Source organism: Plecotus auritus (assembly GCF_963455305.1).
Source record: "Plecotus auritus genome assembly, chromosome: 13".
NCBI classification, from domain to species: domain Eukaryota; kingdom Metazoa; phylum Chordata; class Mammalia; order Chiroptera; family Vespertilionidae; genus Plecotus; species Plecotus auritus.
In genome coordinates, this window is record NC_137779.1 from 3629635 (window position 1) to 3642670 (window position 13036).

General features: G+C 52.7%; 1 protein-coding gene across 2 annotated transcripts in view; it reads right to left on the reverse strand.

Moving 5' to 3' along the window:
* Positions 1-13036, reverse strand: part of SORL1 (sortilin related receptor 1) — a 165537-nt gene that overhangs the window by 93331 nt on the left and 59170 nt on the right. For both annotated transcript variants that reach the window (XM_080649599.1, XM_080649598.1), the window contains exons 13-16: positions 12163-12341; positions 5941-6127; positions 2139-2267; positions 1145-1230 (exon numbers count right to left, since the gene is read on the reverse strand). In XM_080649599.1, coding sequence (XP_080505725.1) covers positions 1145-1230; positions 2139-2267; positions 5941-6127; positions 12163-12341 — 581 coding nt within the window. The remainder of the gene's footprint in view (positions 1-1144; positions 1231-2138; positions 2268-5940; positions 6128-12162; positions 12342-13036) is intronic.

Genomic DNA, 13036 nt, shown 5'->3' on the forward strand with positions numbered 1-13036 from the left:
CGAGCACTCCTGGCTGCTCAGTCAGCCTCCACCTGCGGTGGAGCCAGGCCCATCACCACCCTCCCCACGGCCTGAGCAGGAGGCAGGGCTCAGGGCCAACGAGGAAGCTTCCCATGAATGAGAGCTGGGACGAGTGAAGGGGGGATGATGCTCAGATGAGCACCTTGCAAAGGGGCAACTTTGTGTTCTACGAAATACCTCACCGTGTGCCATCACCACTGAATCAACTCAAACGTGTTGGAACACAGCATAGCGTGAGCACACACTCCGAAGCAGCTTTCCTTAGTTAGCACGCATGCGCTCACAGGAAGCACATTCCCTTGTCAGTGGGCTGACATGAGAGCGTGGGCTGAGCGTGCTTTTATGCTGTCACTGACCAGGTGTGTGGCCTTCAGGAAGTCATTCCATCCTCTCCTCTGAACATGCCTCCTCACATTTTTAAAAAATGGAGCCAATTATGTTTCAGGAGTTAAAATGACAAACACATGGAAAAGCACACTGAAATGTGTAAACTTCCATTACAATCCTATCTAATAAAGATGTAATAAGCAAATGGTCGTTATGCCGTGAAGCGTAACGACCGGATCACGGATCAGCAGGAGGGTGGGGCAGCGAGCTACATGCCTGGGTTGTGGGCTCGATCCCCAAGCAGAGAGCTACAGGAGGGGCAGGGCAGCAAGCTGTGAGGGGGGACGGGGGAGCAGGGGGAGCCGCAGGAGGGCTGGGCAGTGGGTGGAGAGCTACTGGCGCATGGATTCATACGCAGGGCTACTAGTATTATTTATAATAAGTAATACAAAAATAAGATAGGCCACTAGCTACTTCCCCAAAAGCCTCTTTCCCATCAGCTCTGACAAGCAGATCAAGGAACAAGAGACCAGGCCCCGCTCGCCGGCCCCGCCTGGACCACCGCAGATGCTGAGTGGCTGAGTGAGCGTTTTTCAATGAACAAAGGGGATTTCCTTCAAAAATACTTTTCATTCCTGTGAAGTCATACGGTTACAATAAGTTGAGTTTGGATCCAAGTTTAGGGAGCTGTGAGAAACGTTAACTCCATTCTTTCTCGACAACCCGGGACAGGCTGTGGGATCGTCACCACGTCCCAACGACAGCTCTAGAAGCGAAGGGAAGCGCCACCTCTTACCTGCCACGGGGCACGGGACCAGCTCCCCCTCCAGTCGCGCTTCGACATCCCCTCCACTGCACGTGTCCCCGGAAATCTTCCGATAGCTGTCACCCCAACCCCAAGAGCAAGAGGTGAGACACGTCAGAGAACAGCCATGCGGGCTCTGTAGCCCTGGCCGGGGTGCTCCGTGGATGGAGCGTCGGCCTGCTGACTGAAGGGTCTGGGGAATGATTCCAGTAAGGGCACATGCCTGGGTTGTGGGCTCGATCCCCAGTAGGGGGCATGCAGGAGGCAGCCAATCAATGGTTCTCCCTTCCCCTCTGAAATCAATAAAAATATATATTTTTTTTTAAAAAAGGCTCTGTGACTGGAACGCATTCCCAGCATGCACAGCAGAGTTCACCTGCTCATTTCCCCATGGATCCCTCAGGCCCAGCTGCCGGGATCAGGACGCAGATCAGACCAACTGGGTGCTACCCTGCACAGCTTTTACACCCACTTCCCCACAAACTCCTCTGACAGTGTGCGTGCTAATGTACGACTTCAGATACAAGTGAAGTTGAAGAGGAACTTACAGACTTGCCTTTTTTTCTCACTGCGGACGGAAGAGTTTTCAAACGCCCTAACGTTAAATATTGCCCAGCTACTTGAAACCTGCTTGCCTAGCCCTAGCCGGGTTGCTCAGTGAATAGAGCATCGGCCTGCAGACCAAAGGGTCCCGGGTTAGATTCTGGTTAAGGGCACGTACCTCCCCAGCCCGGTCCCTGGTCAGGCGAGTACAGGAGGCAACCAATCGATGTTTCTCTCACATTGATGTTTCTCTCTATCTTGCCTGCTCTCTCACACTCTCTTTAAAAATGAACGGAAAAATATCTTCAGATAAGGATGAAAAAAAAAAAAAAAAAAAGACACCTGCTCGCCTGGAAGTCTGGCATTTCCAGTACGAAAGGCACCCGGGCTCTCAGACCGTGTAGACCCCAAGTCCCCAACCTGCAACAGCTGTGAGACGTACCCTCTCGTTCTCCTGTAAGTGGACCCTGCAGGGCAGGGCACAGGAGGGGAGTATGACTTCTCAGAGAACTCGGGATCGGGCACGCAAACTTCTAGCAGCAGGTCTTCACTCATCTTGAAGCCGAAGTCACTGAAAGGCAACAAGGGCTTGTCATGGCCGCGGTTTGCACCTCCAGGCCGACGCTGCGACTCCCACACACTGCCTGCACCTGCATCACTAGCTCCTTCCATGCCCCTTTACAGACTGCGCACAGCTCTGCACTAACACCGCTCCGGAAGACCTTTATATCAGAACCATAATCGTAAACCACTATCACGTGCCATAAGTAGATAAAACCAACACAAATGATTATTCTCAAGACAAAACAGCAAAATGTTAGCTAGATCCCGCACCTACCCAAAGACTCTGGGCCACTGGGAGACCTCGGAGAGAAATTAGGCCCTGGTCAGTGTGGCTCAGTGGGTAGAGCGTGGGCCTGTGGACTGAAGGTCCCAGATACAATTCAGGTCGAGGGCATGCACCTCGGTTGCAGGGTCCTTCCCGGCCAGGGCCCTGGTCAAGGCTCATGCAGGAGGCAACCCATCGATGCGTTTCTCTCACATGGATGTTTCTCTCTCTTTCCCTCTCTCTTCTCCTCTCTAAATATCAATGGAAAATACCCTCGGGGGAGGATTAAAAAAGAGCGAGAGAAGTTAATAATAGTCCCCCTTTTTGAAAACCAATGTTATTTAAGGTCATGTCCACATACTACCTAGAATCACCTGTGTCCCTCCTGCCCTTCAGGACCCAGCGCTTTGGTCTTCGAGACCTTCTGCAACGTGGGGCCATGTCTCCTCCAAACCACCAGCTCCGGGAGCAGAGTGGGAAGCAGGGTCTCGCTCTTGCCGAGGCTCTGCCTGAGCTGTGACTACTCCCGGCTGCACTGAAGGACTCCCAGGTGAGGCAGTTTCGCCACACTCGTGTCCAGGCCCCGCCCAAACCGTGACTGGTAACTCAGAGGCACTTCCAGCTGCTCGCTCTCCCGAAAGGCTTCATTTGCTCTGATCGGTCCCACAAATGCTTCTTAAACAGCTACTATGTGAAAAACACTGACCAGGGCAAAGTGGTTTGTGTATACCCTGTCATAATTCACACTTAGCCCTTTCTACAGAATTGCTCAGGAAAACATTTATTACTGTGCCAGGCAGGTCTTACTCATTAAAGCAGATCCTTTGATTGAGGGGCTGCTTTACATCTTTTGGGGACTGGCTGGAGCGTTAGCTAATTATAGTTTTGTCTCCAACTGCCGAGCACCCTTGCCAGGCCGGTTTCTCCACCCTTCTGCCGAGCAGGCAGTGCATGTGCAGGAGGTTGAGACCAGCTCCCCCACTCCCTGAAAACACAGAAGACTGCAAAATGCAGCCCACTCACCAGGAGCTGGCACCTCACAAAACTTGTTTCAGTCATGTATGTGCATGCATCTACATGTACAAAGATGTGCGGGCACCGGGTCAGACTAGAAATGCATGTGTGCCCAGGAGCTGCAGTCAGGAGTTTGAAAGCCACACTTCTTGACAATGTGGGGAAATGTAAAGATGTAAAAGAGTCTATTATACTTGGATAAAAATCTTTTTGCATTTAAAAAAAGACATAAAAGAAGCTATACCCTGAACCAGGGCACCTGTGGGCCAGTGGTGGGGCCTCCGGGGGTGTTGGGGGGAGGTGCAGGCGGACAGCTGAAGGGCTCAGAAGCAACCTCTCTCTCCAGTGCAGGTGCCACTTGGGAGCTGAACTAACGGCAGATCCCAGCAGTCACTTGCTCTCACTTCCTCTCCTGCGGTCCCTCCTCAGCCCATCGCACTGGCCACTGCCAAGTCCAGGGCCACACAACTGCAAGGTCCGCACAGTGGGCGCTGGCGCCTTCCCTGCAGCTGCAGCGAACGGACAGAGGGGTGCACAGCAGCAGGACGGCCTGAGACCTGCACTCCCTTTTCACTGTCGCGGGCCATCACCCTAACGCTCGCGATCTCACTTGGCCCGAAGCCCTACTCCGTGGCTTTCCTGGTCTGTAATAAAGACTCAGCACCCAGGGTTTCCGGCCGGTGGGGTGGGTATGGACCAGGAGGGCCAGGCCAGGGCTCGCGACAGCCCACCAGCCCCTGGGGCCTGGTTTTTGGTGTTGCTGCCCGGTGGCAGATTTTAGAGAGAAGGCATAACCGTGATCATCGAGTGAAAAAATAATAGTGAAAAAGTCAAAGATTTGTTAGATTGCCTGGCATATTTTTGTTTGTTTTGTTTTCGTTTTAAGTACTTCGTGGGGATAAAAGAGGAGAGAGAGAGGGCCCTTTCCCTGACTAGGGCCTCTACAGTCAGGGGACCCCTCACTCAGGCCAGCAAGGCTCTCGGATTAGCTACAGTTCATCAGAGGCCAGTGGGCACTGCCCTGGCAGCAGGGGGGCATCACCCAGCTTGGGGTGCTATGGGGTGTCCATGCTGCTGCTAGGACCACACGCGGTCGAAGGGAATGTGCATCTGAGCTGCCCAGAGCCCCTGCTCCCAGCGCGGGTGTGGGGAGGGCAGCGTCCGAATCGCCCACGTCTGCGTGCAGGTGCCGACTCGGAGTCAGACCTCGCACATCAGCGTGACCCCAGCGGCCCATGCGCACAGTCAGTCTCAGAAGCCTGGTCCGCAGAGGCGTGCCCAGGGGCGGCAGCTGTTTCAGTAAAGAGAACTTACTGGGTCCATCCACGCCTACCCAGCCAGGGCCCTGTTCCTGCTGCCCAGGCCCAGGTGAGCAGCTGCAGAGACCACGGGCCTGCAAGGCCTGACCCGACCTGGCACCAGAGGCACCTCAGGCGTCCGGCTGCAGGACGTGCACTTCCCGAAGCAGACGTGAGTTTCCTTGGGCCTTAGCAGCTGCTGGAAAATGAGTCAGCTGTTTGAGTTCAGCATCCAGCTCTGGGGACAGACCTGCTGAGTCCGTGCGGATCTGGTGCAGGTTACAGACCCGAGCGCCGGCCTCAGGGCTCCACCCTCAGCTCTCTGTGGAGCCTTCAGAAACCGCCTGCTCTCGGGCTCATCTCCACGCACTGACACCCCTCCCCCCACCCCCGCCAACCAGACACCCAGCAAGAGAGCCCCAGCAACCTCCCTGCCCCCACATTGCTGCTCCCTCCTCTCAGAACGCTCCTGCCCACACATCTGGGCCTTCCTGAAGGCCATCACCCACGATGCTTTCTCCAGAAATTCGCAGTTCCCAGCAGCCATCCCGTCTCCTCCTTCCACCTGTACCCACAATGAAGTGTGTCCCCCAAGGCTGGTAACTCCACCCCGTTAGTTACCTGGGTGCCTGTCACTGCTCCGCTTCTGCATTCTCAACAGTCCTCGCATGCTCTGCTCAAGGACTAGTGTGTGTGTGCACACGTGTTTTTGTGCGCGCACGTGTGTGTACACACTAATATTCCCATGTTTCAAATAAGGAAAGAAACTCCCTCTAGAGCAGGGCTCCTAGGAATGAGGAGCTGCCCCGTGGACCCCCAGTATGTGCCATCTGGGGTGCCCACACGGGAACAAGCCGAGCGCCCTGCTGCTGAATGATGGCTGTCATCCCCCAGGTGGAACGCTTCGCCCACATCACACGTCCCTGCAGCTGACGGGACGAGCTGTGGAAGAAGTGCCCGGCACAGCTGCACATGAAAGGTGCTCAATAACTACCTGCTTCTCTGATTCCTTCCTTCCCTCAGGGCCAGGGGCCATGCCAGCTCCCGCACCCACACGGCTGAGAAGACAGCACCTGTGCGTCCCAGGCAGCACGGGCACCCACCATTCGTAGTCTGCGCGGGTGCAGGAGCAGTTGGCCACCACCACGGGCCTGTCGAAGTCTTCGCCGTTGAAGCACGTGGCGTGAGGCGTCCGGCGCTTGAAGACCGTCTTGTGGCCCAGCAGGCACTGGCTGCCCCTCTCGTCGGACGGGGACCACAGTTTGTAGTCGTTCTCTGTGCAGGGGACCCCTGCAGAGGAGACACAGCATGAGCCGCTGCCCTGGAGGGTTCCCGCCCTGCCAGACTCAGTCCGCTGCCCAGGCCCCACGCCCGGGGCTGTCCCAAGCCCCTGGCCAGCCTGCTGTCAGGCGGGGTGGCACCCACACAAATGAAAGCGGCCCCCCGGAACACGGATGTTCACCTGAGGAGCTGGAAGCAGCAGCCCCGCTGGCCCTGTCTGTCTGACGGTGCTTTCCTAGGGTTTCCGCCCTGACGCTGTCTCTGTCGAGGCTCCCCTGCGTGCACTCTCGTCCGAGTTCCGTGAGCATCCTCAGAGCCAGTGTTCCGCACTCGGCCTCTGGGAGCCTGTTTGCCTCCATGTGACCTAATCTCCGCCCCCCCCCCCCCCCGCCCCCGCCTCTGGGGTTCCTGCTGCCCCTTCATTGGGGCCTGCTTCCTGGTGCCCTTGGCTGCCCCTGGGTGTGGTTCTGAGTGCTGGTGGCTCTCTGTGACCCGCCCGGGGAGGGCCTGCTGCAGCGGTGTCCCAGGGCTCAGGGGCGCCGTCTGTCTGGTCCCCTGGGCTGGGGCTCAGGGATGCTCCTTCTGCGGGTGTGTGGGCCTCCTGGGAGGGCTGAGTTTTCACTGCTGCTGCCAGTCCGTGGGCAGCCTGACCTCAGACGGCTGAGGACCTGCTCCCACGTGGTCTCAACCCCGCAACTGCGTGTGTTGGTTCTGGGGCCTCTTGGGAGAGACTTCAGGCAGCTCAAGGTCAGGTGCTGTCTGTGACCAGCCCTGGGCTGCCTGTTAAGAGCCACTAATTGTTCCACAGTTGGTGGCTGCCTCTGCTGGGCCAGAGTGGGCATGGGAAGGGCCAAGTGAGTAAGGTAGACTTCCCCCAGCACCGAGCCTGGGCAGGTCAGCCGAAGACCCAGGGCACCCCAAGACCCGCCTCCGCCTGCGGCCTCCCTCCTCCAGCTGCTGGTCAGGCTCTGCCACAGAAACGGCTCTGAGGACACTCGACACTCGAGTTGTGTGAGACAGGCTCCCATGAGTCTCCAGGAGGGGCGAGTGGTGCTCACCAGGTTAACACGGATTCAAACCCAGCTCTGGGTCTCTCCAAGGTCAGCGCCACCCCCTGGGGTCTGAGGACTGTGTGGTGGGTGGGATCTCGGGGGATCCTCCTGGGGACGCCAGCAGGGTTCCTCAGGTTATGACAGGAAGGTCTGGCGCGTTGAGGGAGGCTGGTCATGGCGTGAAGAGAAGATGGCCCTCATCTGAAAGCCACATCTCCCCTGTGCGACTCGGGTCCTGCTGGGCTGCTGTCTCGCTGCAGTCCGGGTGCGAGTCCTGCTCCTCTAGGCGAGCTCCTGGGCTTCTAGCAGACGCCCTCCACCCACCGGCAGCCGCATCACAGCCCGTTATACGGGTCCTCCTCCCGGCACCAGGGCTCCAGCGGGGAGCCCAGCATGGGGGTGAGCACCCTGCTGCGCAGGGGGCCTCATCGCCGAGATGGCCTCCGTGTTCTCAGCTGCTGGGCGTTCCCAGCCTCCGAGCGGCTTCTTCTGTTACCCTTGGTGCCGGCACTTCTGTCCAGCTGGTCTCCAGCTGGCATTCAGGCTGCCTGTTCTGTGCTGTAGTTCTGATTCCACTTTGGTCCTGGGAGGAGGTGTGTGAGGCTTCCGCCTGCTGCGCTGCCATCTTAGATCCCCGAGTACCGTGGACGCTCCTACAGCTCCAGTTCCCTTCAGAAACAGGTACCCGAGAGGTCTCCTTTCCTCTTTATTGTTGGAAGTATTACATGTCCCCTCCCCTCCCCATTGACCCTTCTAGTCCTATCCCCCACCCCAGGCCTTACCCACTATTGTCTGTGTCCATGGGTTGTACATATATGCACACATGTTCTTGGGTTGATCTCTTCCCACCCCCAGCCCCGCCCAGCCCCAGCCTTCCTTCTGAGGATCACTAGTGTGCTCCATGCTTCTCTGTCTCTGGATCTATTTTGTTCATAAGTTTATTTGGTTCATTAGATTTCACGTATGAGTGAGATCATGTAATACTTATCTTTCTCTGACTGGCTTATTTCGCTTAGCATAATACCCTCCAGGTTCATCCATGCTGTTGCAAATGGTAAAAGTTCCTTTTTTATTGCTGCATAGTATTCCATTGTGTAGATGTATCAGTTTTTACCCACTCATCTGCTGATGGGCACTAGGCTGTTTCCGAATCTTAGCTATGATAAATTGTGCTGCTATGAACATAGGGGTGCATATATCCTTTCTGATTGGTTTTTTGATTTCTTAGGATATAGTCCTAGAAGTGGGATCACTGGGCAGTTCCATTTTTAATTTTGGAGGAAACACCATACTGTTCTCCACAGTGGCTGCACCAGTCTGCATTCCCACCAGCAGTGTATGAGGGTTCCTTTTTCTCCGCATCCTTGCCAGCACTTGTCATTGGTTGATTTGTTGATGATAGCCATTCTGTCAGGTGTGAGGTGATACCTCACTGTCGTTTTGATTTGCATCTCTCCAATGATCAGTGACTTTGAGCATGTTTTCATATGTCTCTAGGCCATCTGTATGTCCAGTTTGGAGGTGTGTCTATTTAAGTTCTTTGCCCATTTTTCAATTGGATTGTCTTCCTTTTATCAAGTTGTATGAGTTCCCTACATACTTTAGAGATTAACCCCTTATTGGATGTATCATTGGCAAATGTATTATGCCATGCAGTGGGCTCCTTTCCATTTTGTTGATGGTTTCTTTTGTTGTGCAGAAGCTTTTTATTTTGATGTGGTCCCACTTGTTTATTTTCTCCTTAGTTTCCTTTGCCCTAGAAGATGTATCTGTAAACGTATTGCTATGAGAGATGTCTGAGATTTTGTTGCCTATGGGTTCTTCTAGGATTTTTATGGTTTAACAACTTACATTTAAGTCTTTCATTCATTTTGAGTTTATTTTTGTGTATGGTGTAAGTTGGTGGTCTAGTTTCATTTTTTTTTTTTTTGCATGTATCTGTCCAATTTTCCCACCACCATTTACTGAAAAGACTGTCTCCATACTCCATTGTGTGCTCTTGCTCCTTTGTCAAATATTAATTGAGCGTAATGGCTTGGATCAATTCCTGGGTTTTCTCTTGTTCCATTGGTCTATGTGCCTGTTCTTGTGCCAATACCAGGCTGTTCTGAGTACAGTGGCTTTGTAGTACAACTTGATATCTGGTATTGTTATTCTTCCTTGTTTTTCTTTCTCAAGATTGCTGTGTCCATTTGGGGTCTTTTTTGGGTCCATATAAATTTTTGAGTGTTTGTTCTAGGTCTGTGAAATATATTGGTATTTTAATAGGCATTGCATTGGATCTATAGATTGCTTTGGGTAGTATGGACATTTTAATGATGTTGATTCTACTAATCCATGAACATGGTATATTCTTCCAGTTATTATATCTTCCCCTATCTCTTTTTTCAATATCCTGTAGTTTTCTGAGTACAGGTCTTTTACCTCCTTGGTTAAGTTTATTCCTAAGTATATTAATTTTATTTTTTTTGTTGCAATGGTGAATGTGATTTTGTTTGTTTCTTTTTCTGAGAGTTCATTATTGGTGTGTAAAAATGCCATAGATTTCTGGTGTTAACATTGTATCCAGATATGTTGCCAAATTAACTTATTAAATCTAGTGATTTTTTTATGGAGTTTTCTATGTACATCTGTGAATGATGACAGTTTTACTTCCTCCTTTCCAATTTGGATGCCTTTTATTTCTTCTTTTTGTCTGATCGCTATGGCTAGAACTTCTAGTACTATTTTGAACCAGAATGGTGAAAGTGGGCATCCCTGTCTTGTTCCTGCTCTTAGGGGAAATGATTTTAGTTTTTGCCCATTGAGTATGACGTTGGCTGTAGGTTTGTCATATATGGCCTTTATCATGTTGAGATATGATCCCTTTATTCCCACTTTGCTGAGAGTTTTTATCAAAAATGGGTGTTGCATTTTGTCAAAGCTTTTTCTGCATCAATTTGATATGATCATGTGATTCTTGTCTTGCAATCTATTTATGTGATGTGTTACATTTATTGATTTGCAAATATTGTATCAGCCTGCATCCCTGGAATAAGTCCCACTTGGTCATGGTGTATGAACTTTTTAATGCATTGATGTTTCTCTCCGTCTTTCCTTATATATGTTCATCAGAGATATGGGCCTTTAGTTCTCTTTCTTTATAGTGTCTTTATCTGGTTTTGGAATTAGAGTAATGCTGGCTTCATAGAAAGAGCTTGGAAGTGTTCCTTCCTCTTGAATTTTCTGGAATAGTCTGAGGAGAACAGGTGTTACTTCTTCTTGGAATGTTCAGTAAAACCCCTGTGAAGCCATCCAGAGCAGGGCTTTTGTTTGCTGGGAGTTTTGTGATTATGGCTTCAATTTCATCAGTGGTTATCGGCCTATTCAGGTTGTCAGACTCTTCCTGATTGAGTTTTGAAAGGTTGCATTTTTCTAGGAATATGTCCATTTCATCCAGGTTGTCCCATTTGTTGGAATAGTAGTTCATAATATGTTTTTACTCTCCTCTGTATTTCTTGGGGTCAGCTGTCACTTCACCTCTTTCGTTTCTGACTTTATTTGGTCCTCTCTCTTTGGGTCCTGGTGAGTCTGGCTACCCGGAGGGGTCTATCTCCTAAGGAGCTGGGAAAAGGCTGAGTCCGTGCAGATGGCATCCTTCAGGAGCACAGGGCCCTGCCTGCTACCGGGGCTGGTGTGGGCACACGGGCAGCATGGCCGGAGAGCAATGCAGATCTTTCTGTCACTGCTTGGCAGGTACAGGGTCTTCGTGGAAGGAGGCTGAGAAAGATAAGCCAACCTGGATGATCACTTAATCTGCATTCACTCAAAATTTAGGCAGAGTGGGTTCCACAGGAATTCCAGAGCCAACCTATGTCAATATTGGTACGTCATGTCGTTCTTATATATGTGTGTCCTCGGTCAGATTCGATGCTGCCTGAAAATGGACTGTCCATTCAATTCCATTCAAACCAGCAAGTACTTGTTAAGCTCTTCCTGCCTGGAAGGTGATCAGACTGTGTAGCTCATGAAGAGGAAAGATGCAGAGGACAGGCCCTTGTTCTAAGGACCTTATGATGCAGCTGATGGGAAACGGCAGACACCAAGGGGAGACACAAATTTATAACTCAAGGCAGATCGCACGCAATGCTCCGACACAGACGGGGAAGGGAGGGGCGGGGGAGAAGGCTTCCAGTTATTGGCAGCCAAGCCCATTGGATCCTGAAACATGGAAGGCTTTCACCTGGTGGAGGCTGAATGGGAGGCCTGGGGGCATTCCCCGCAGCTGAGACCACATCAGCCAAGCAGAGGAGGAGGAGAGGGAAGGGACAGGGAGGAACGAGTCACTTCTCTCTGCCTAGACTAGCAGATCACGTTGAGGGCCCAGACAGGTGAGGGCCTGCCGCCGTGGGCACTCCTTTTGCACAGCAGTTACGGGTAAATTTGTCAAACCGCTCATTTCAAAGAATGTTTTCCATTCATTAATTCATTCATTAAATCATTCATTCATTCATATTCAGTACAGGTATACCTAAAGCCACTATGTGCTAATGACCACAACAAAATGAGGAATCAAAGAATAGCACATGGTCCCACATTAAGAACTGCCCGAGCCCTAGTGGGTTTGGCTCAGTGGATAGAGCGTCAGCCTGAGGACCAAAGGGTCCCGGGTTTGATTCTGGTCAAGGGCAAGTACCCCAGTTGTAGGCTCATCCCTGGCCCGGGACCTGGTCAGGGCACGTGCAGGAGGCAACCAATTGATGTGTTTCTCTCACATCGATGTTTCTCTCTGTCTTTCCCTCTCTCTTCCACTCTCCCTAAAAACCAATGGAAAAATATCGAGGATTCAAATAATAATAACTGCCCAAGAAACAGCCCGTATATTTCTCACTCACATATTGTGTATGTGCCCATCTCATTCAAATGGTCACAACTCTCCTGAGGATAGAGCGCCAAGGCGGGTGCTCTGGCCAGTAAACACGCCCACCGCAGGGCTGCAGAGGCAGGGCTCACCCAGGGCGTCAGTGGCGTTGACCTGGAGGATCAGCCAGCTGTGCGCGTTCTCTGTGTCGGAACCAAAGATGGTGAAGACGGTGCTCTTCTCGCCGGGCTCCGTGAGGAGCCCGTAGACGAACACGGGCTTCCTGGAGAAGATGGACGTCTGCCAGGTCTCCCCCTCGTTGGTGCTGTATCTGCCCAAAGGCAATGAGAGGAGCCTTGCAGTTAGCATCTCAGGGCAGGGGCCTGGCCCTCAGGTAATACTCACCGGTGACAGGAGCCAGTGCTCCCGGAGAAGCAGCGGGTCCCGGGCTAGAGCAGAGAGTGTAAGGCTGTGCCAGAGAGCGAGGACATGCTCAGTGACAATGCAGTCAGCACAGAGGACACAGGAGCCAGCTCGATGGGGCCCCACTGGTGAGGTTAGGAAAATCTGTACTTATAAAAGGCTAAGCGACCATCTGACCGGCTGACCGGCTGGTAGGTATGACGCGCACTGACCACCAGGGGGCAGACGCTCATCACAGGAGCTGCCGAGCTACAGTGACTTGGCAGCGGCGGCTCTCGGGTGACACACCCCGGAACCAGAGAGGAGGGAGCCCGATACCTCGCGGGGCCGCGCGATTCCACCTTTGGCCGTGCTATGTTGTTGCACTGTTGACCCTGAATCTGGTTTACTGCACACTTGTGCTTGCTTTCCGCACCCTGTATGACAGCAACTTTGCAGAGCGCCCTCTTGCACTCCAGGACCCCTCAGGGGATGTCGGAGAGCCCATTTTGGTCCGATTCCTGCAGGCCAGGCTGAGGGACCCCACCTGCTGGAGGGACCCTGCTCACTCCGCAGACGCCCTTCGAGCCGTAGCGCCACCCCAGGTGCAACTGGCCGGGGAGG